The following is a 22684-nucleotide window of genomic DNA, read 5'->3' as shown; positions in this document are numbered from 1 at the left end:
CTCTCTGTCACACTAAACTCTCATATTTCCCCCATATCATGAGTGCTACAGTAGATACAGTAGATACAGTATGCTCATAACACGAGAGCCTGGAGCTTTATCGTTAGAAAAGACTGAACCCTCCTCCATTCAACTCCACAGTCATCAGTCTGAAGCTGCTTTCATCAATCTCTCCTTCCTTCATAATTAGGGGGGTCAAGTCCAAGAAAACCAGTGCAGAATCAAATCTGTTCCAGGCTCAATTCGGTGCTATATACTCTCTATAGTATGGTGCATTTTTAATGTAACCTTTATTTAACCAGGCAAGTTGATTAATAAGAAATTCATAATGGCAGAAGAAGTGAAGGACACCTTCACTTTATGATGCTAATCTGATGTGAAGGGGAGAGTTACTTCCGCAGGCCAGGTCACACACACACACACACACACGCACACACACACACACACACACACACACACACACACACACACACACACACACACACACAGACTTCTAATACCATTTCACATCATTTCAGGAGGGGTGTGACGAGACTCAAATCAACCTTGCTATCACCTGCTACCTCGCTAATCTCATTAATCTGGCCGCGTCAGGCCTGGACTACCCAGCGGTGTCCAGATTGAGAGGACATCACACATGCAAAAATACCCATGGTGGACAGAACAGATGGTTAATTAAATTAACAAAACCTAATCAATTCTTTCTCACACAGAATCAGATGAGGATTTCAGCATTTGATGAGGCCTCCTTCTCTCTGCTGACGCCTTCTACTCTACTGTCTACTGTGGCCGGTCTGATGAAAATCTGATGAAATCAATGACTACTAATCACACAACATACAGTGTGATTACCACACCCATCCTTCCAGCTACTGAATGACGTTCATCGTAAGCTACGGCGTTCATCGTAGCGCTACGATTCCTCTGGGAAACTCAGCCCTGGTCTGTTTCTCTCTAAGGCCTTGTCTCTCTTCACCTGACCCTAGAAACCAGCCAGGTTTCAGTCAGGCTGTGGTCTTGGTGGATCAACAGCGAGTGTCTTGGTCATAGACGGATCATGAAAAAAGGGGCCCCCCTCCCTACCAGCTCCCCCCCATCCCCCTACAGCCTCCGCCGTAACACTGTTGACTGTTGTTCTCAGTTTATTTTCTTTAAAAAAAACTGGAAATGCGAGGAACCTGTTGTAAAGCATCTTACTGCCTCTTTTCAAATCTTTCGTTTTGCTGCTCTGCTTAATATGTGACCGTGCTCCATTTTACATGTTTGTCAAGATTTTACATGTTTGTCAAGATCAAACAGATTGAACCAATTGACCTTGTGACCTGCACCTGTGTGATCTGTCTCGAGTTCACAAACTTTAATAGTGCCCTCTATAGACTACTTTTATAGCCTACTCATTTATCTATGGAAAGGTAGCCTACATTCCCACCCATTAGATTCACGAGTAGGCTATAGAAAATATTTATCCCCCACAATCTTCTCTTTTTTTAAAAGACGTGGGCCCCTATAAACTGTTTAAAATATGAATGTTTTTTTTATGTTTGTGTAAGGAATCTCACCCTAAATTTCTATCGGTGTCCCTGCAACAAGAAATGCAAAGGGCCCCCTGAGGTCTTGGGCCCCTGGACTGGGCCCGGTAGACCCGTTTGGTGATACTGTATGTCTTTGGTCTCGGTTGCTAGCTAATCTGACCGAAACTTGCTGGTAGCTGTCTGAGCCGCCCAAAAAACAAACAAACAAACAAACAAACAAACAAAAACAAACAAACAAGCACAATGTGAAACGCGAATGTTTCCCTTACAGCCTCAGTGCAGCTCACACTGCAGTAGGACTGGAGACACGGAGCCCAGTGGTTGAACAGAGGGCTGCTGTGCCCGAGTCCACAGGGCATTTCACATTTCATAAATAGGATCCCCTGTCACTTCTGCTCACTTCCACAAGAATTAACATGCACACTGTACTAAAAAGGGTGCAGAGCATGCACACTCATGCACTACATACACACAGACACACAGAGGGAGAGAGAGACAGAGAGAGAGAGACAGAGAGAGAGAGAGTGACAGAGAGAGAGAGAGAGAGAGAGAGAGAGACAGAGAGAGAGAGAGAGAGAGAGAAAGAATCAGTCATTATATAATGTTGAGTCTTCGTGCTCTGCAGCCTAACCATTACAGTTTGTTCAGTGAACTGGGAGACCCATGAGGTACCTGGGCCCAGACCATGGACAGAGAGAGAGAGAGAGAGAGAGAGAGAGAGAGAGAGAGAGAAGGGGGGGAGACATTTCAGCTGATACCAAGAAGCAGGAGAAAATAACAACCTCATCCTGATAATTAGAGAAGGACAGAGATGAGAATCTGTACAGACAAGAACATGATTCATCACCTTATCCAGCACACATGAAGGCAGGCAGTCACACACACACACACACACACACACACAGACACTCACACACGCATGCACGCACACACAGGCAAAAACGCACGTACACACACGCACGCATGCATGCACACACACACACACGCACGCATGCATGCACACACACACACACACGCACAAATGCACGCATGTACACACACATACACACACACACACACACACACACACACACTCAGAGTGTTGTGGACTCACGCATGATAAGAGCTCTATTTGGAGAGACCAGCTGATAAGAAAATTAACTGGAACAAACAAAATACACCACAATAGCTTAATAAAACCATAACACTACCTAGGTATAAAACATAAAAGGATGCTCTTAAAAAATAATTTATGAGTCAAATGTGTCATGAACTGTGTTGTATAAGCGTCACAATAATTACAAGAGCTCTGGTTGGAAAGAAGGCCTCTCCACTAAGGTGTGTTATCCTGGTAGAGAGGAGAGGGCCGCTGGTTTAGTAATCGATGTGCTTCAGCCGGTCTGTCTGACAGAGGCACTGAGGAGAGGAAGGGGTAAACAAAAAACTCTCACTCCCTAGTCCCTCTGCACCTCCGTGATGAAAGGACCGTCTTCCTCTCCTCTCATCTCCTCTCCCCTCCTCTCCCCTTGCTCCTCTCCTCTCCTCTCCTCTCTCCACTCCTCACATCTCTGAGTCTTGCTGGAGGGCTAATTATCCAGAGCAGAGTGGAGCATCTCTAGAGAGATAACCCAGCACTCCTCCTCTGCAGGACCGAGTCAGGGTCACCTGAGAGACAGCGGTGTTACAGTAGGGCCCTACAGTACGTCAGTGTCCCCTCAGAGACAGTAGAACCCTATGTCAGTATCCCCTCAGAGACAGTAGGGCCCTACAGTACGTCAGTGTCCCCTCAGAGACAGTAGAGCCCTACAGTACGTCAGTGTCCCCTAAGAGACAGTAGGGCCCTACAGTACGTCAGTGTCCCCTCAGAGACAGTAGAGCCCTACAGTACGTCAGTGTCCCCTCAGAGACAGTAGGGCCCTACTGTACATCAGAGTCCCCTCAGAGACAGTAGGACCCTACATCAGAGTCCCCTCAGAGACAGTAGGGCCCTACATCAGAGTCCCCTCAGAGACAGTAGGGCCCTAGAGTACGTCAGAGTCCCCTCAGAGACAGTAGGGCCCTAGAGTACGTCAGAGTCCCCTCAGAGACAGTAGGGCCCTACGTCAGCGTCCCCTCAGAGACAGTAGGGCCCTACGTCAGCGTCCCCTCAGAGACAGTAGGGCCCTACATCAGAGTCCCCTCAGAGACAGTAGTCAGAGTACGTCAGAGTCCCCTCACCGGGATGGTACTACAGTATGGCTGTACGGAGATAACAGGCTCTATGAATACTGAAGGGCCAGGGTCAGGGCCTCCTGTCATGCATGCTGGGTTATATGCATGGTTATATGCTAGTATGGATGGTAGAACACAACCAAAAAACTACTGGACACATTCCTCAAACCTCCATTGTTGCAGTTGAAGCAGTGAAGATCATGTGATGGCCTTGAAAAAACTATGGAGACAAACAAATATGAGGGCAACCTCTCTCTCTTTAGTACATCTCTAACTCTCTGAATCTCTGTTTTTCTCTCTCTTTCTCTCTCTCTCTCCCTCTCTCTCTGCATCTTTCTCTCTCAGACACTTCCACATTTGCTGATATTGTCACACACGTTTATGTCTTAAGCGTCACTTCTGGGAATCCTTGTACAGCTGTGCCTCTTTCGTCAAATGTGCACACACACACACACACGCACGCACACACACACACACTGTGAAGGGCTGGTTGCTAGGTGACCACTGCTGTGCCATTCTCCAGAGTACGAGTATTGTAGGCCTCAGACCAGCATGTGCAGTGCATTCTGGTCCCTGTGCAGAACGGTACCTTCTAGTGGGAGTACTGGGTAGTGATGCAAGACTGGATCACTTTTCATATGGTACTGTACTGCTACTGTATATTATATCTACAGATAAAGAGATATGGCTGTCAGCAAGGCCACATACTGTACACACACACACACACACACACATACACACACTCCCTCTGTTCTCTATACTCAAAAGTAGGTTACAACGACTAGGGGTGTTAACTTCATGTGTGTGACAGGTTGCGTGGTTATTAGGCCATGAGGAACCTCCAAGGCATCACTGCCTGGGGTGTTTGGGTTCTCGCCCACCCCTCCACCCACCCAGACAATAATCCACACAGGCAACAGTTCATCCGGAGAATAATCCACCCAGGCAACATTCCACACAGGCACCAGTTCACCCAGGCAATAATCCACACAGGCAATAATCCACCCAAGCAACAGGATCACTGTCCACACCACAGAGAAGATGGCAGCTTTCATCCATCAAGAGAGTGTGTACTGTATGTGTGTGTGTGCGTGTGTGTGTGTTTGTGTGAGTGTGTGAAAAGAGCGTTGGAGGGCCTCTGTAAACAGCCGGTGTATTGTTCCTCTCGTCAATAATACAACTGTACTCTTGGGAGCTTGTTCAAACAAGTGAGGCATTAGTATGAAGAGTGAATAATGCATCTGCTGTAGCACCTGTGTCTGTGTGGCCCAAGTAAGCCCAATTCATAGTCTCAGGGCGCATAGGGACAGTCTGCAGTCATTTGCCTTTTCATAGTCCGGTCGTACCAAAAACGTACTACAAGGAACTACAGTACAATTCCCACAATCTTTGCACAACGTTTTCCTTTTCTGCCGGATGTTACGGATCATAAATGACACATTTCCATCAGAAAACAATTCATTTCAATCTCTGGATCTTCTTCTATGGTGATTCCCAGTGGACGACATTAGTTTTATAAATCTGGGCCGCTGTTCTCAGAGGAATTCATTCACGCAAGCAGCGTGTTTCCGGTCCCACACACCGGTACACGAACGCTAGGGACGCGCGGTCAGAAAAACGGATCTTCGGCTGGATGTGGCGCGCGGACATGTCCGAGCGCAGTCCGGTCTGTGTATGCTGTGTCTGGACTATATGAACCGGCCTTTAGTGTGTGTCTGATGTTGTGTTAGTCTGTGTCTGTACACAGTAGACCACCCCAACATCCAGGACACACAGCTGGATCAGTAGCCTACAGTACAGCAGCAGCAGTCTCAATGCTCTCCTGCACAGGGAGACCAGGCCCACACACACACACACACACACACACACACACACACACACACACACACACACACCTCCAGAGAGCTCTGTGAGATACTGTAGGAGTATAAAGGATGAGGGTAGTAACGGACCACTAAGCGTTGCGAGACGTGCCCATCTATCGGTTTGAGCTGCTAAACAATCATCATCCGACATCTCTCTTCCAGTCGGGGAACGATACAACATCACACAGTGAGCTCACTGTACTTTACACCCTACATCTCACTGTACTTTACACCCTCCATCTCCCCTACAGACACAGGTCATACATCACACAGTGTCTCACTGTACTTTACACCCTACATCTCCCCTACAGACACAGGTCATAAACACTACCTTTTACACTAGAAAGCCCCCGAGGCCATCCGCAGACCTGACAGGATGACTGAGCTGCTGTGATTATCTGCAGGGTCACTGGGGAGGTTTGGATGACTGGACAACAATAACAACAACAACAACAACAATAACAACCACAACAACCACAATAAAAACCGCCATATAGCCTGAAAGATACACAGCAGATACAGCCCTGGGACTGCATCATCCGCAGGGTGGCTGGCTGGCATTTTTAGTTGCAGTTGACCATAGAACCTCACAGCCGCGCTGCATTATATTTCGTTGCAGAGACTAAATTTGAGGATACACTGAAGGATCGACTGCAAACTGGAAGTACGACTTAACTTCTCACGGCAGATGTAGCGCACAGGGTAAAAGAAAGAAACAGCACACTCTGACTTTCTTTCTTTTATTCAGAATATCACCCGTTACCGGCACTGTTCAAAGACGGCCTGTGGGGTTATTTTTTCTAAATCATAATGCACAGGGTGACAGGAACGTTCTCATCTCAATTTATTGTTGTATGTTTATATTTTTGTGTCCAGTGAAAAGGAGGGACATTATTGGTTTAGCTGGGAGCTACAGTACATGAAACAGTATTGTTCTGTAGTAGATATCTGCTTCTTCTTTTTTACTGTTACAGCATTGCCATGCTGCTTGTGCCTCAGTTGTCAGTTCACTTCAAAAACAAAAGTTGTCCGTGGATCCTCATCTCCTAATAACTGCTGTACACTCTACAGTACTCTACTATACTCTGCTTTACTCCACTCCCCTATTATATTCTATTGTACTCTACACGCTTGTACTGAGGAACATCGGGCTGTATGTGGGTCATCCACCCCCCCCCCCCCTCCGCTTAATGCAAAAATGACCTCAGCCTCTGACCCCGAGGAAGTAGGATGCTCACATGATGAAACATTCATTTCACACGCAGAGAAGCCGAGTGACTCTTGAAACACATCACGCGCTGCGCACACCATACACACTCACATACACATTACACTTTACACACTCACTGTACACTTTACACACTCACTGTACACACTGACCGCACTACACATAGTACATCCGTCTATCTGTCTGTCCGTACGACTGGCAGCAGGATTACGCATAAAATACTGCACCGATTTTCAGGAAACCGAAGTGAACTCGGGTGTAGCATGGGCCACCTTAGAACCACCTTAGAACCCAGTCAGTTTTGGAGCGGATCGTAATTACGGTTCCAGGAGCTGCGCAAACACGGCTGGCCATTTACCGCCATTCACTTTTTGAACCAGGATTACGCAAAAACTATCTGACCGATCTTCATGAGACTCGGTGGAGGGGTGTAGCATGGGTCAACTTACAGCGTATTCAGTTTTGGAGCAGATCCGAATCACAGGCCGGGAACACGAGACGCCCAAACATGGCTGACCAGTCACCTCCATTCATTCTTTAGACCAGGTTTACGCTAAAACTACCGAACTGATTTTCATGAAACTCGGTGGAGGGTTAAAGCACGGGCCAACTAACAACTTACAAATGTGTTTGTTTTACTGACATGGAGATGAGGAGACAGCTGTGAGAAGGACCGTACCCCAGTCTCGGTCTGAACAGCTCAGAAGAGATCTAGAAGCATACCCCGCTGATTTTGTCCAATATGAGGTCTTCTCCTTACCTCAATCAGGAAGTCTCCGGTCCTAAGCCCCGCCTGCCAGGCGACTCCGCCCTCATCCACAGACTCCAGGTACTGCAGGGCGGGGAAGGCGGGGGTGGGGGTGAACTCCTCGATGGGCGTGTCGGCTGGAGGGGAGGGGGGGGGCGATGTCCAGAGGGTAAGAGAGAAGAGAGGGTGAGAAACGTAGGGACAGCACTATCATTGGTACAGACAGGGCCATTGCACATCAGACTGCAACACACAAGACAATGGGTATTGGAGTGTTGATGGGGGTGGAGCGTCTGTTCAAAATGCCAAACTGCATTAAGAGAACAACAGAGCAACACCCAGAAATGCAATATGGACACCACTGTCTGGGTAATATTAAATGATATGATTATGACAAAAACTCAGACAACGGTTCATGCAAACGCAGAATGTTACAGGTTACGACACAAATACTGATTTACAAGCAATGCGATTTATAATGACTGTTAAATCCAAGTCCTTTGATAATGCGTAGTTCTGGGCTGGGCTGAAGAGTTTGGGAGGGGAGAGGAGACCCCTTCACCTTGGTCCTGACTTCCCACATAAGTTTGGTCCAGTACAGAGAGAGAGAGAGAGAGAGAGAGAGTGAGAGAGACAGAGAGAGAGAGAGAGAGAGAGAGAGAGACAGAGAGAGAGAGACAGAGAGACACACACACACACAAAGAGACAGAGAGAGAGTGTGTGTGTGTGTGTGTATGTGCGTGTGTATGAACTTGTGATTACTGGGCTTCTTTCGGCTACATAGCAATCACTGCTACCCTGCAGATCTTACAGGAGGTCATAGTGACCAGAGGCTTGATAAAAGCTCCCTAAAGCTCTAGACCTCCATATGTCCAGCTGGTCAACGAATGAAAGAAATCTTTAACGCAGCAGCACTAAGCATTTGTGTAAACTCACTCCAAATATATATTTGAGTCATGAAAAATATCCATGCATTTCGGTTAGAAGATGTAGATGTAGCCTATAGAAGAATAGAGAGCTCGTTTTTTTTAACCTCCAGAAATTCGGCTCCGAGAAACCAGAGGTGACAAGTGACACTGAGAATAAATCACTCATGTGCTCTGGGAGAAACTCTGAGGGCAGCTGCTAGCCTGGCACTCTCCAACTAGCTGAGTACTAGAGCGCATGGCGAGGCGCTGGCGTTAGAGATAGGCAGAACATAATAGCCTATAACCTCAAAATGAGGGTTGGATATGATGTATATTTGTAAACTTCTACCGTTACCACGTATAGGCTACGTAACGGTAGTAGTTTACAAATATATCATATGCAACCCTTATTTTGAGGTTAGCCTATATGGTAAAAAAAAAACTAAAAAACACCACCACACCCCCCAAAAATCACAACAAATAGCCTAACAATAGATAAAAACGTGTCGGTGTTTGAGGGAAGCTTAAATCGAGAGAATGAATCAGTGGCCTGTAATAAACTTATTCTGGGAGTATAACGGCGCTTTGACGTGAAGCAGTTCTGACTCGAGGATGCTAGTGCGCGTTATCCTCAGTTAAGCAGTTTCACAAACAGCTATATGATTGTCAAACCCTTCGTCCATAATAATAACTAAAGCATTTTAGTAGAGCGGTATGGGTGTGCTAGTGTTTTTCATCACTGATGGAGACAACAAGGTGCAGCTACGAACACAAACAAGGAGGGGAGGAACGAACAGACACTAGGAGAGCGCGGGTCCGTCTCCTACCTTTAGCCCCTCGCAGCACAAACCCGAAGCCCTCATTATCCTTCTTCTGCAGAACTACCGTCTTCTCGTCAATAACGCAGTCGCTGTGGAGAAAATTCCGCGCATAACGACCGTTATTACATCCTATCATCCTCATCATCGCCACGGCTGTTCGTCCGGAGCTCCTCATCTTGACGGAATTAATCAACTACAATAATGAATGGTGCGATGAGGCAGCGTCGCACCATCCCTCACCGAGCGCCACCAAAGAACAACCCCACCTTTGCCGAAAACGTTGTTGTGGCATAAGAAAGTGGTGGCCTCAGCCGGCGACAAGGGTTGACGTTAGAGAGAAACATTTCTACCCGGGGATCCCAGTTGTGTGATGAGAACCGCAAGCAGAAAATATGAGGAAGGGGGGGCATTGAGGGAGCGGGTCAGGGGAGGGGGGGGGGGGGGGGGGGGGGGGGATGAAGGGGCAGAGGGAAAATATGAGGGAATGAATGATTTAATGAATGGATGAGTGACAGTAGAGAGTAAATGTTATTTAATGAGAAAGAAACCAGTGGTCAAAGTTATTAATGTTTATTTAATAGCCATCTGATAGTGTTGTAACATCTGGATAACAAGTTAGATAACATAGGCTGTCGCCTCTTTAAACTGTCTGTTGGATTATTTGTAGCCTACAGTAGCCTAAAAAAAAAGGTTTGCTGCATATTAGCCTAATAAGTTAGCCCAGAAAATATCAAATTATATTAAAAAGAATTGTTGCACAACAATCCAGAATGGATAGAATTGTGTCAAAATATGAAAAGAAACATAGGGATATAATCACTTGCTAAATTATGCATATGGCCTAGTAATGGAAAAAATGACCCATTAAACAAACAATTATGCCCTAATGTTCATCTATAGCCTACTAAGTCACCAATTCTGGGTCCTTCGACTGATAAGCCACCCGGGAGAAGAGAATTCAGCCCAGTGATCTAGCCTAGCCTACAGCAGAGGAACTTGCAGGCAGTGATGTGTGATCTGGCGAGGCGCTGGTAGCTAGCAACAACATGGACGGTGGAAAGCCTGGTTGCCATAGTAACACACTGTAGCTTCTCTGAGCAGGCGTGGCGGCGATGTCACAGGCGAGCGTGGTCTAGCATTGGACCCAGGTCATTATTATAATTATAATACTGCCACAAGGGTTCTGAAAAACTCAATAAATGGTGGTGCCAAGGAACATGAAACGAGGAAAGCGTCAGATATACCACATGCAGTATGTGTCTCAAGACAAGCAGTGACTTCTATAGAAGTCTAGCTTCAGTCGGCTCCCGTTGTAGCACTAGTTCCTGACCGAATGTAGCCTATTATATAGTCTCTGGCTTTTCCTTATTGTTTCCATTCCTTGGGTGGCACCTTTGGTATATAGAGGGAAACACGCCCTCTGACAGACAGCCTACCATGCTGCAATATCGCTCCCAGATGTCAGAGCTGCTCTCAGAGCAGATTATGTTAATATTTGTTTTGTCCCGCAAGGACAACCAGTGAGGCAGCTGACTAGAATGATTGATTGGAGTTGGAGGATGGGTAGTTCTATTCTAGGATGACACCATTTCATTCTGCTTCTTTATTAACAAAGAGGCAACCATAACAGATATTACTGCCCGGGAAGGGACCGGGAGGGCGGTAGCCAGCATACGGCCCAGACGTCCGTCTCAGATCCTGGGGCAGAAATGCAGAGCTGCCTGGCCGAGACCAGGAGGAGAGGCTGTGTGCCGCTCACCTCAGCAGCGGACGCCAAGGCCGCCTGCTGCCTGCAAACTCAACTGGCATGGACTTCCTTCCTGCCTCCGCGTCGCCATGGCAACCTGCTCTGTGTACTCTGTGCTTGTCACTCTGTACAGTAGGAGGTGAGGATGAGTACTGGGTCACTCTCTCTCGCTCTCTCTCTCTCTCTCTATCATCTATCTCTCTCTCTCTCTCCCCCTTTCCTCATGGGGATCTTCATCAGTGTCAATACAAGCTGAATACGAATGTGCACCTTGAACAAAGCCAGACAACACAGTAGATGAGGACCAGAAAGTATCTGAATTATGAATGCATCTAGAGTGACTGTGGGTCACCAGCGTCATGCGGTTCAAGATCTCCCATCTCATCAAACATGTACAGTAATCCAATACAGCTCTCATCATTTACTACAGACAATCCAGTAAGATCACATCAGCTCCACAGAAGTCCTATTTTCCTGGGTAAAGCTTTGTAGTGGATGTTTGCGTAACATTTGCACTGGCTGCCCGAGAGCGAGCGAAGCCCCCAAGCTCAAGCTTACATCATCAGCCATCTGACAAGAGAGAGGAAGAGAGAGTGCGAAAGCGAGAGAGAGAAAGAGAGAGAGAGAGAGAGAGAGAGAGAGAGTGTGAGAGAGAGGGAGAGAGAGAGAGAGAGAGAGAGAGAGAGAGGGGGAGAGGGAGAGAGAGAGAGAGAGAGAGGGAGAGAGAGAGGGAGAGAGAGAGAGAGGGAGAGGGAGGGAGAGAGAGAGAGGGAGAGAGAGAGAGAGAGAGAGAGAGAGAGAGGGGGAGAGGGAGAGAGAGAGAGAGAGGGAGAGAGAGAGAGAGGGAGAGAGAGAGCTCACACACTCCCACTCCTCACCCCACAGAAGGTCCTCAAGGGTCTCTCCACTACACGTTCGCTATAAGAGGGTTTTCTTGATAGCGCTGTGACTTTATCAAATATTCACTGTGCATGTCGATCCAACTTCTCAGTTATTATTGTATTATTTTCTATTCTCGTACAATTTCAGTTTGATTGTGTTGAGATTCACAGATATTGTTTTGAATGATTTGAAATGTAGAAAAAAACTAACAGAAGTAAGGCCATTAACTTTGAGTAATGATTCACATGCAATCACCTAAGATAATTGTCAAAGTGAATGAGAAGGAAAGAAATCTCTATGTATGCTTGATTTCGTGCTTTCACAATACACATTTACATTGTTCAAATGTACATTTACATCTTTAAAATGTTGCACAGTTAGGCCTACTTCTTTTCAGATAAGGTATATAGATAGATATACTGTATAGGATTCAAATAAAATCACAAATGGATGCGTAAAGTTGCCCCCTCAATGCTATTGGATGGCGTCAGGGTGATGTCATTCTCTCAAACAACACTCTTGGCTAATGATGGTTTATATTATGGAGTTAACGTACATTAAGAGCCAACTCTCCATTGACCTTGTCGTCATGCAGACGGAACAGTGTGGATTACAGTTAAAGGAGTAGTAAAGGGAAAATGCATGTTTAGCCCTGTTTTAAGGTTACTTATGATCATATACAATGGTTCAGATCAAAACGTTGACAAAACTAGCACTTTTGAGAAAGTCTGATAATTGCTCTACCACCGTTTTGGTCATACAATGGATGTGGGTGGGCACCTTGAAAAATCTTGCGAAATCTTGAAAAAACTAACACCTCGGTTTCTTGTCTGAAATTGAGAGTTTAACATGTTTTTTTTAATGATTTTTCACGGTGCCCGGTGGTTTTGATCTGAACCATTGTATATAATCATAAGTAACCCTAAAACAGGGCTAAACATGCATTTTCCCTTTACTACTCCTTTAACTGTGTCTGTAGATTGGTCGGTCCGGACTACATCAATAGATCTGTCTGTAGATTGGTCCGGACCAGATCAATAGTTAACTGTGTCTGTAGATTGGTCCAGACCAGAGCAATATTTAACTGTGTCTGTAGATTGGTCCGGACCAGATCAATAATTAACTGTGTCTGTAGATTGGTCCAGACCAGAGCAATAGTTAACTGTGTCTGTAGATTGGTCCAGACCAGAGCAATAGTTAACTGTGTCTGTAGATTGGTCCGGACCAGATCAATAATTAACTGTGTCTGTAGATTGGTCCAGACCAGAGCAATAGTTAACTGTGTCTGTAGATTGGTCCAGACCAGAGCAATAGTTAACTGTGTCTGTAGATTGGTCCGGACCAGATCAATAGTCAACTGTGTCTGTAGATTGGTCCAGACCAGATCAATAGTTAACTGTGTCTGTAGATTGGTCCAGACCAGATCAATAGTTAACTGTGTCTGTAGATTGGTCCAGACCAGATCAATAATTAACTGTGTTTGTAGATTGGTCCAGACCAGATCAATAGTTAACTGTGTCTGTAGATTGGTCCAGACCAGATCAATAGTTAACTGTGTCTGTAGATTGGTCCAGACCAGAGCAATAGTTAACTATGTCTGTACAGTAGATTGGTCCAGACCAGATCAGCAACTGAATTAATGAAACGGCAAAATATAATGTGCCCATTTTACATTTGGTATACATTTGGATGTCCTCTTAATGTCCCCAGAAATGGAATAATACTAGCTAAAAAAGTAAACAATAAACAATATTGTTTCAACAAATGAGAAAACACGCTCAATAGAAAATGGAAAAAGACATTCCTGCGAACGGTACAGAACAAAAGCTCAGACAGAGTGCAGGACAACCTTACCTGGACGCGTCAAAGCTGTCATAGGATCCGACGGTGTAGTGCCTGAACAGCTTCCTCCTCTCTGCCCGGTCCGCTCTGGCATCTACAACACAACACATCACAAACTAGTTAGATGTAGTTTAACGCTCTCTTCTTAAGATTGTAAGTAATTAGCTGACTTAATACTGCATATCAATTTAGAAGATGGGGTTCGATAATACCACATACAAATCTTACACACAATATATTTGGATATTTGGACCCTTCACATTCTGTTAGAACAGTAAACTGAATATAAAATGTTACAAGTTGAGAAGAGGTGGACTTAAGCTCTACGTTCAACACCTTCCTCCCGCTCACTCTGGAGGGTGTGCTCTCCCCTTGTCAAATTCCGAATATGGGTGAACCATAATATGTACATGGCCCAACCCTAACCCTTACCCTTACCCTAACCATAACCCCAAACGGATCTTGGAAGAAGGAAACATGCAGAACATAATTGCAATGCAACAAAAATACCAAGGACTTCAACAGAACACGGAAGGCCACACTGAAGAGTGAGCCTCGACAAGCTGTTCAGAGAGGCGGAGATACAATACAGCAGAGATACAAACACGAGCATATGTCCCTTCCTTCTTATTCCCATGTGCTTTCCCTACGGAGAACTTCATCATCGAATAAGAGCAAGAACCCTCAGCCAATTTCTGCTGATCAAACAGCACGCCAGCCAACCCAAGTCATCGGCGGTGAGAGGCAGTCAGAGGTCAAATCAATTTGAAACGCAGTCAATTTAGGAAGTGCTTTGAAATTCATTCAATCCATGGATTTTCACTGAAAGAGCCTTTGAAAAGAGAAAGGGAAGCCTTCTTAAGTAGTCGTTGAAAATGTACTGAAACTAACTGCCCTTAAGACATTTAAATGAGCTTTAAAGATATATTGAAATTGAGTTGACCTTGCCACCATGATAAGTGCTTTTCCTCAGAAGGGCACTTCAGTTTGGACTCAAGGATCAGTATCACTGGCACTTAGGACTATGAAGATATTACAGCCATGCAGGGAGCCTCCCCTTGCTCATAGGGACAGGGCTAAACTATCCAACCTGGATCTGCAGACTCAGACACTACCTCAGACTACAGCAGCCTGTCAAGATTAATCACCAGCAATCAGTTTAGCTGCAGCCTCGAATGGCTTTGAAATTAAGTGGCTGAATTAAAGTGCTATGAGGAATTGATGCAGATCGATTGACAACTTTACACATTGGCAAGACGCACAGGTGAGTGTGAGGTAAGTTTCCCACCCTTTGCATTCATAAATCAAAAGACAAATCATTTTCATATATGCATTATAATGTAATTCATAACATAACTCATGATTCGTAAATTATTCAACTTAAATTCTCATTATAGCTCCAACACAGCTGGTTTAGGTGAGAGTGCAGTGAGTGTTATGAACCAATCCGGGCTACACCACAGAGTGCAGCAGAAGAGTCAGTTATTGTATCATAGCTGTGTGTGCTTGTGTGCGTGTGTTTGTATGTTTGTGTACTGTAAGTGTGCATGTGTGTGTGTGTGTTGTGTGTATGTGTTCAGCAGAACCACTGATACTGTAAGCATAAAGTACAATCCTTAACTGACATCCCAAATCTGAAATAATCTCTGGAGATGATCAAATCCAATCAATTTCAGATTTATAAATACAGCACATGTCCTACACAGAGTCAACACCATGCGCTTCACAGAAAGGGATGGGAGGGTAAAGAAAAGCAACAAATAACAGTTCATGATATTATGATATTTTAATGTTGTTTGAGGGTTTAGAAGTGTTTGAACCAAAGTCACTTCTGCATTTGTTCTGTGTTAATCTGTGATGGTATCAGTTGTCAGAAGGCTGCGTGGGATCCAGCACTCTCCGCGCCAACCTACTCACTGTTGTCATAGTCACTAATTTATTTTATCAGCACAAGCTTTTTGATAGGATGAATTTCATGTCTTCTTTAACCTACACGTTATCTATAGAGATTGGATGTTCAGTAGCCTACTCAGACAAGTCAGGGCCCACTCTGGTCACAGGCCATTCTGTTTCAACTCAAAGATTCAGTGCATTCAGTACTCAATTTAAAGTTGGTTTCCCATAAAACTAAATGTATAGACTGTATAACATTTAGCCTATGCTTTGACTGTAGGGCTTTGCTGTCATCTGTAGGATGTTCCATGTCCTATCAGGACCCCACCCGTAAACACTAGCAACTACGCTCAACTAGAAATAAAGACGATGGCCAGCACAGTGGAGAGAAGACCACTTCTGTCTGCCACTCTACAGCTACCAAAATGCCTGCCTTTCTGTCTGCCTCTCTGCTTGGTGTTGCTGCTGCTTTTGCTGCTCTTCAGTACAATATCTGGAGCCACCAGCCTCTCTCTCAACTGAGACAGAAAGAGAAAAAAACTACACTTATTGACAAGAGTGTGCACAGCACTGACAGTTATGTGTGAGTGAGAACCAGAGCCGGCCCATCCTATAAGCAAAGTAAGTGGCCGCTAAGAGCCCCGCCCCCTCCCCGTGGCCCCAGCTCGCTTGCTTTCACTTTCAGTCATTACACCTCGAACTAACCAGTAGCAGCTCCCATGTTAACGAATGCTGCTGTTCTCAGCGTGCGGGCGTGCGGACGGGCCGCAGGCGTGAATCGATTTTTCCGCTCAGGGCGGAATTTTCCGAGCGTCCGCATGCACAATCTCATAGAAATACATTGGGGATTTTTACAATATATTCATCATATCACTACATATTATGTTTTTTAACCTACTATTATTATATAATCAAAGCACCAATATCATCTCCACATGCTTGCATCCTACCATCCAATCAGATGTCACCACACGCTGTCAACAAATCCACTCTCGCCTCCCAGACGTCAGTAGCTACTCTTACCCAGAAGACATGAATGACATCACACTGAAAAAACGAAGAGAGTTATATGATCTAACTACTGAGTTTTATAGAAACAACATGGCGATAAAGCGCGCTATCGGCTGTGCGCTCTGAATCAGCATCTGGTGGGTTCGGTTCCGCTCAAATCCGCCCACGCAGACAGCGTCTGTTGTGCTTGCGTGACTGGTGAGTTCGAGGCCTTAGAGACCGCACTGTGAGCCAGCATGTCCAAACGGTTTACCTGAGCAATGCGGGAAAAAAGAGAAAAAAGAAAATCGAGGACGGCAAGAGGCAAGCACGTAATGTTCAGTGGTCTGTATTTCTACCAGATGATGGACATTTAGAATTTAGTGACACAAGTGTGTCTTTTAGAGATACATTTGTTAACAGTTGTGGTTGCTCCTACTAGCGTTAGCTAAGCTAGCTAGCTTGCTGCTAGCTAATTGTTTTCTTGTTCATTTTGTTTACATTTGAATCACTTAATTTTGCACTACTGTTCATTGGACAGTTGCACATTGTTGTTGCACAGTTCATTGCATGGCCGTTGGCCAATTATGTTTATTGTTTACTTGTTTTACACTACTCTTACTGCATAGTTCATTGCATTGCCATTGGCTAAGTGATCTAAGTGGTTTTGCACTTGATTTGTGTGCTGTATGTTGTTTTGCACTTCATCCATACTTTATCTTGAAGGATAATGTGGACAAATAAATATAAACATCAAACTACAATCTTTTGTAGAATGCTTTATCTTTCTGTTAAATCAAAAGTAGATGTTTTAATACCGCAGGTTTGGAGCCTCCTAGTGGACCAACAGTTAATGTCAATTTAAAAGTGCTCAGTGTGTCTGCTTATGTTACTGTCTGTTGGAAGTGAAAAAACGACTTAAAGGGAGAGCAGGTTGTGACAAAGTGAGTGAGAAAAGGAGAAAATAATGAAAGACATCACAATAGAGTAATCCTAATGTTAATTTAAAATGAGATATTCCTCTAAATCTGGCTAAAAAACATCCACATTTTTTTCCCCAGCGGCATCCAAGGGGCCCAAAACCAATATCCTGCTTAGGGCCTCCAGATGGACAGGGCCGGCCCTGGTGAGAACCAAAACGCTAGGAATATCAGCCTCATACAGAATCAATTATACATTAAATTGGTTATAGTATACCTATTGTAGCTAGCGACCAGTAGCTACCTGCAATGGTAAATCTACTGGTTAAGTAGCTATAAATAACAAACCTAGCACAGCACATGTGCTAGGTAGATGTCCCAGCATTCACTATACTCCCCTTGCCATAAGGGCCAAAATTGGCCCACCTTCACTAAACCCATAAAATAAAGCAACTTTTTTTAAACCCCAAATCAATTTTGCATGAAGAGACAACCTGTCATTCATCACAAACTTGTGAATGAGTTTTCCTTCTTCACAGTGCAGAAAGATCGCATTTAATCAGGACACCACTAGCCTTTATTACAACACACAATAAATACGAATAAAATGGCAGCCCCCCACACCCCCTGGCGAAGACCCCCTGTCTCTACCCCCCCGCTAGGGCTCTCCAAAGTCCCCCTATAGAGAATGAATGACAGGCGGTCCAAACTGAATGGGTTTCAATGGGGGTGTGGGTCGGTGCCTATAACTCGGCCAAAATGGGGCCAAAACTGCTTGTGCATAGGCTCGTTTGATTCTGTGGGCCCAAACCATTCCCCCCCTCGACGGTGGGTCCCTCGGCTTGACAATAGTGTCCATGTGTAGGAGGGCGTAGGAGGAGGCCTCAAACATGGGACAGGCCTGCCTCGGATGTGGGCATATGAACAAAGACAATGTTTCACTTTTTCTAATGTCGGAAAAGTCATCAAATTTCAAGTTGGAAAAAATAGGGTTTTTTTCTCTGCTGTTAAACATAGTGGGTCATTTTTGATCATTTTATTTTTTATTAAACCTTTATTTAACCAGGTGACCTCATTGAGATATGGAATCTCTTTTCCCAGAGGGACCAGGCCAAGAGGGCAGCACAGGCACAAAGACAGACAATACAAAACAACAAGCAGGTTTAGGCGGGCACAGATACTGAATTGAAAGCAATGACAATATACTCTCACATTCTAAGTCCTTTAAAATCGATATGAAAGCATCATAACTGATGAGTTCTTGTAATTTTAAGTCTTTCTGGAAAGTATTCCAGGCAGAGTACTTTTTTGCTTTTTTGTCCAGCTCAGTACGAGCTGCTCAGCTCAGTTTTCCATGGGAGGTTAAAACAAGGAGATCTTGTGGCTCACTAGCTTTGTAAATCCGCTGGGTTAGCCTAGCCTAACATAGGGGCTAGCTGCAATGTTAAATGCACAGTTGTTACATGTACTGTACAGTAGCTGAGCTTCAACCCACTAAACATAAATGGATAGTGACACCACCAGGAGTATGTTGCGTGTTTAGAATACCAAACATACTGTAGATCAGAGATCCTTGTTAGTGCTGAGCAGCATTACTGTACAGTACAGCCCATCCCTTGCATTATTGGTTTTCATTAAGGGCTTTAACCCATATGATGAACAACAGCTAATAAACTACATGCTGTACTAAAGGATAATAGTTATTTAAAAAAAATAAAATAATAATAATAATAATAATTGTATTAATTTAATTAATAACTAATTTAATAACAATCTAACTATGGTTTTACATAACTGCTGTCTGGAGTCAGCCTGAGAGTTTTCCATCTCTAATCCAGCAAACTAGTCACCCCCAACTAACAAATCTGACATTACAAACAGAGAGATGCAGATGTTACAGAGAAACACAGATGTTATAGATAGAGAGACAGATGTTACAGAAAGCTTATAGAGACAAGTCCTTTTTTATTCCCCCTTCTAGAATCACTTGGCATTCCACACAGGCAAAGCTACGACCAACCCTCTTCACCAGCTGAGTCCAAAACTATCCTCTCTCCACAGCTCAGAGCACAAACATGCACTGTACAGGCTATTATTGTTGAACCCCCCCATCTCTCTCTCTCTCTCTCTCTCTCTCTCTCTCTCTCTCTCTCTCTCAGACAAAAATGCATACACATACAGTACGCACACATGCATATACCTGTACATACACACACACACACACACACACACACACACACGCTCCTCTCCCAAGAGCTGCCAACATCCTACCTCCAAAATGAACCTTCTTCCTGGATTTCGCCGTGTCGTCCATCTGTCCTATCTGTCTCCCCTCAGACGGAGTGGCTCCCAGAAACGCTCACCCCTCCCCAGTCAGGCCAACCATGCACCCCTCACCCCCCTGGTCCTCAGGACAGACCCGCCTCACACTCCGCAAAGTTGTACCGGTCCCAAAACCGCCAGGTATGAGTCCACAACCATCTCTATAGAGAATAGAACAGCAACTCAAAATCCCACATAAGGTCTGCTCTTAGAGCTCTGAAAGAGAGAGTGTGTGTGTGAGAGAGAGAGAGATAGAGAGAGAGAGAGAGAGAGAGAGAGAGAGAGGGAGAGAGAGAGAGAGAGAGAGAGGGAGAGAGAGAGAGAATGGTACAAAAAGGCAAGGGAAAAAAATCTTGTCAAGGCCCACTCCTTAGCAACGGGGTTTGTACAGTGTGTAGAGGATGTTTCCATGGAAATATTTCAATCAGGAATGTGCATGAGTGTTGCACCGAAGGGTTCAAGAGAAGCTGCCACTTACTGAGGATGTTAGTTTAGAAAGCAGCTGGCACACAGTTAAATGGCCTCAGTACACTATGCTTCTAGAATAGAACAGAATAGAATAGAATAGAATAAGATATAATAGACTAGACTTGACTAGACTAGACTAGTACAGAATAGAATAGAATAGAACATGTATAACTGTAGGACTGCATTTTTCCTGCGATATATATTGCTCTATGAAAATATACAGGAATTTTCTTACATCTTTTTTAACCAGATGACTGAATAATGAAGAATGATTGTGAGTGATAATTCACTGACCTCTCATATTGTGATATCAGACAGACTCTCTTAGATTAGTCATGGAAAATAAGAACTGAGAACTGTGAGTTTGCCTTTTGTATCAAGCAGTAAAAAAGTTGTAGTTGAAATTAAGATGCGATATTAAGAAAGAAAGAAAAAAAGAAAGAAAGAATTAAATAATTTGTCATGCAGTTACTATACACAACACACACACACACACACACACAACTTGCCAACAGTGCCCCAAGTGGGAATGGTTCCCATCATTCCTCATGTGTTCTGGGAGGAGCTGGCGGTCAGCCACAGTACTGGTCTCTGACTCAGAGAGACGTAGAGATCATCCTACAGTAGCTCTCCCTTCATGGCAACACCAACCAGAGACGCATGTAAATCACAGATCAATGAAGATCACACCAACAGGATGCAGCTTGGTCCTCCCATCCTCCCCTACCCCTTCCCCCGATTCACTTCCCTAGAAACTCAATCTTCAATCCCTGTCTACTTAATTGTCACAGGCTTGTCACTGAGAACGGTAGCTTACGCCCCACAGTAAACAGTTTTCACAAATTCCGGAGGATTATATTTTATGAATAAATATGTCGATTGAATGAAATATGTGGGCCACATCATATTTTGAGGACAGAAGGAAGTTAATTGAGAGCTAGCATCCCCAACTCCAGAGGACAGTAAGAATTGAGAGCTAGCTTACTGTGCTCTGGTGTTAGGGATGCTAGCTCTGAACTAACCCCTAACTGTGCTCTGGTGTTAGGGATGCTAGCTCTGAACTAACCCCTAACTGTGCTCTGGTGTTAGGGATGCTAGCTCTGAACTAACCCCTAACTGTGCTCTGGTGTTAGGGATGCTAGCTCTCTCTGAACTAACCCCTAACTGTGCTCTGGTGTTAGGGATGCTAGCTCTGAACTAACCCCTAACTGTCCTCTGGTGTTAGGGATGCTAGCTCTGAACTAACCCCTAACTGTGCTCTGGTGTTAGGGATGCTAGCTCTGAACTAACCCCTAACTGTGCTCTGGTGTTAGGGATGCTAGCTCTGAACTAACCCCTAACTGTGCTCTGGTGTTAGGGATGCTAGCTCTGAACTAACCCCTAACTGTCCTCTGGTGTTAGGGATGCTAGCTCTGAACTAACCCCTAACTGTGCTCTGGTGTTAGGGATGCTAGCTCTGAACTAACCCCTAACTGTGCTCTGGTGTTAGGGATGCTAGCTCTCTCTGAACTAATTCAGAGCTAGTGTCCGGAGGCCTGCCTTTCCAGTCACCCTGACGGAGCCTGATCCTGCTAATCCCAATCTGGAGGCAAGCATCAGGAGTGGCCAATCACAAGAAGAGATGCCGTCATCGTGATGATTCATATAGAGCCCTGCTATCCAATCACAACACAGATCCTCCGCCGTGCTTACTCCAGCATACTTATTAGTTTGGAAATCATTCGTTTTTGCCTTCTCCACTGCACATAATCACGGGTGTCTCTTGAGTAAACCAAAAGGATTAAACCAAAGGATTATTGGAGAGCAAATGATTAAGAAGATAGTTTATTCTAAATACTGCTCTCATCTCCCCTAGAGACATCATTTGGTGTCCTTGACAGAGCTAGAGCACAAGAATGTTTATACTACGGGATCGCTATGGATACAGTATACTGTAGGCATCATGTGCAACTCCAAACACACGTGCCAGGTCTAAAAGGACTGGAAATGACTGTCCTGATTAGATGGCAGAAGAACAGTCATCCCAGATACTGCAGGCTATATCAAGTAGTGAAATAATCCAACGAGATACAACCACTGTCATGGATTTGTAAACATAAAATCACTTCTTATGTGTCGAATTGTGAATGTGAATTGAATCTTGATCTCACTGATTACTTTAGATCGAGAGAGAGAGCGAGAGAGAGAGAGAGAGAGAGAGAGAGAGAGAGAGAGGAAGAGAGAGAGGGCATATACAGTACAGTAGAGATTTTAATACCCATATTATGAAATGCCCGCACGCACGCACGCACACGCACGCACACACGCACGCACGCATGCACACACACA

At 44.8% G+C, this 22684-nt stretch overlaps 1 protein-coding gene across 1 annotated transcript in view; it reads right to left on the bottom strand.

Annotated features, from left to right (window-relative positions):
- shank2b (SH3 and multiple ankyrin repeat domains 2b) overlaps positions 1-22684 on the bottom strand; it is a gene marked incomplete at both ends in the record, with an annotated part of 82313 nt that overhangs the window by 15689 nt on the left and 43940 nt on the right. The window contains 3 exons of the mRNA XM_084452505.1: positions 7576-7700; positions 9299-9381; positions 13776-13857. Of these exons, the coding sequence (XP_084308631.1) occupies positions 7576-7700; positions 9299-9381; positions 13776-13857 (290 nt within the window). The remainder of the gene's footprint in view (positions 1-7575; positions 7701-9298; positions 9382-13775; positions 13858-22684) is intronic.

Source organism: Borostomias antarcticus (assembly GCF_949987555.1).
Source record: "Borostomias antarcticus genome assembly, chromosome: 18".
Taxonomy (NCBI): domain Eukaryota; kingdom Metazoa; phylum Chordata; class Actinopteri; order Stomiiformes; family Stomiidae; genus Borostomias; species Borostomias antarcticus.
This window is presented reverse-complemented; position numbering and strand designations above follow the sequence as displayed.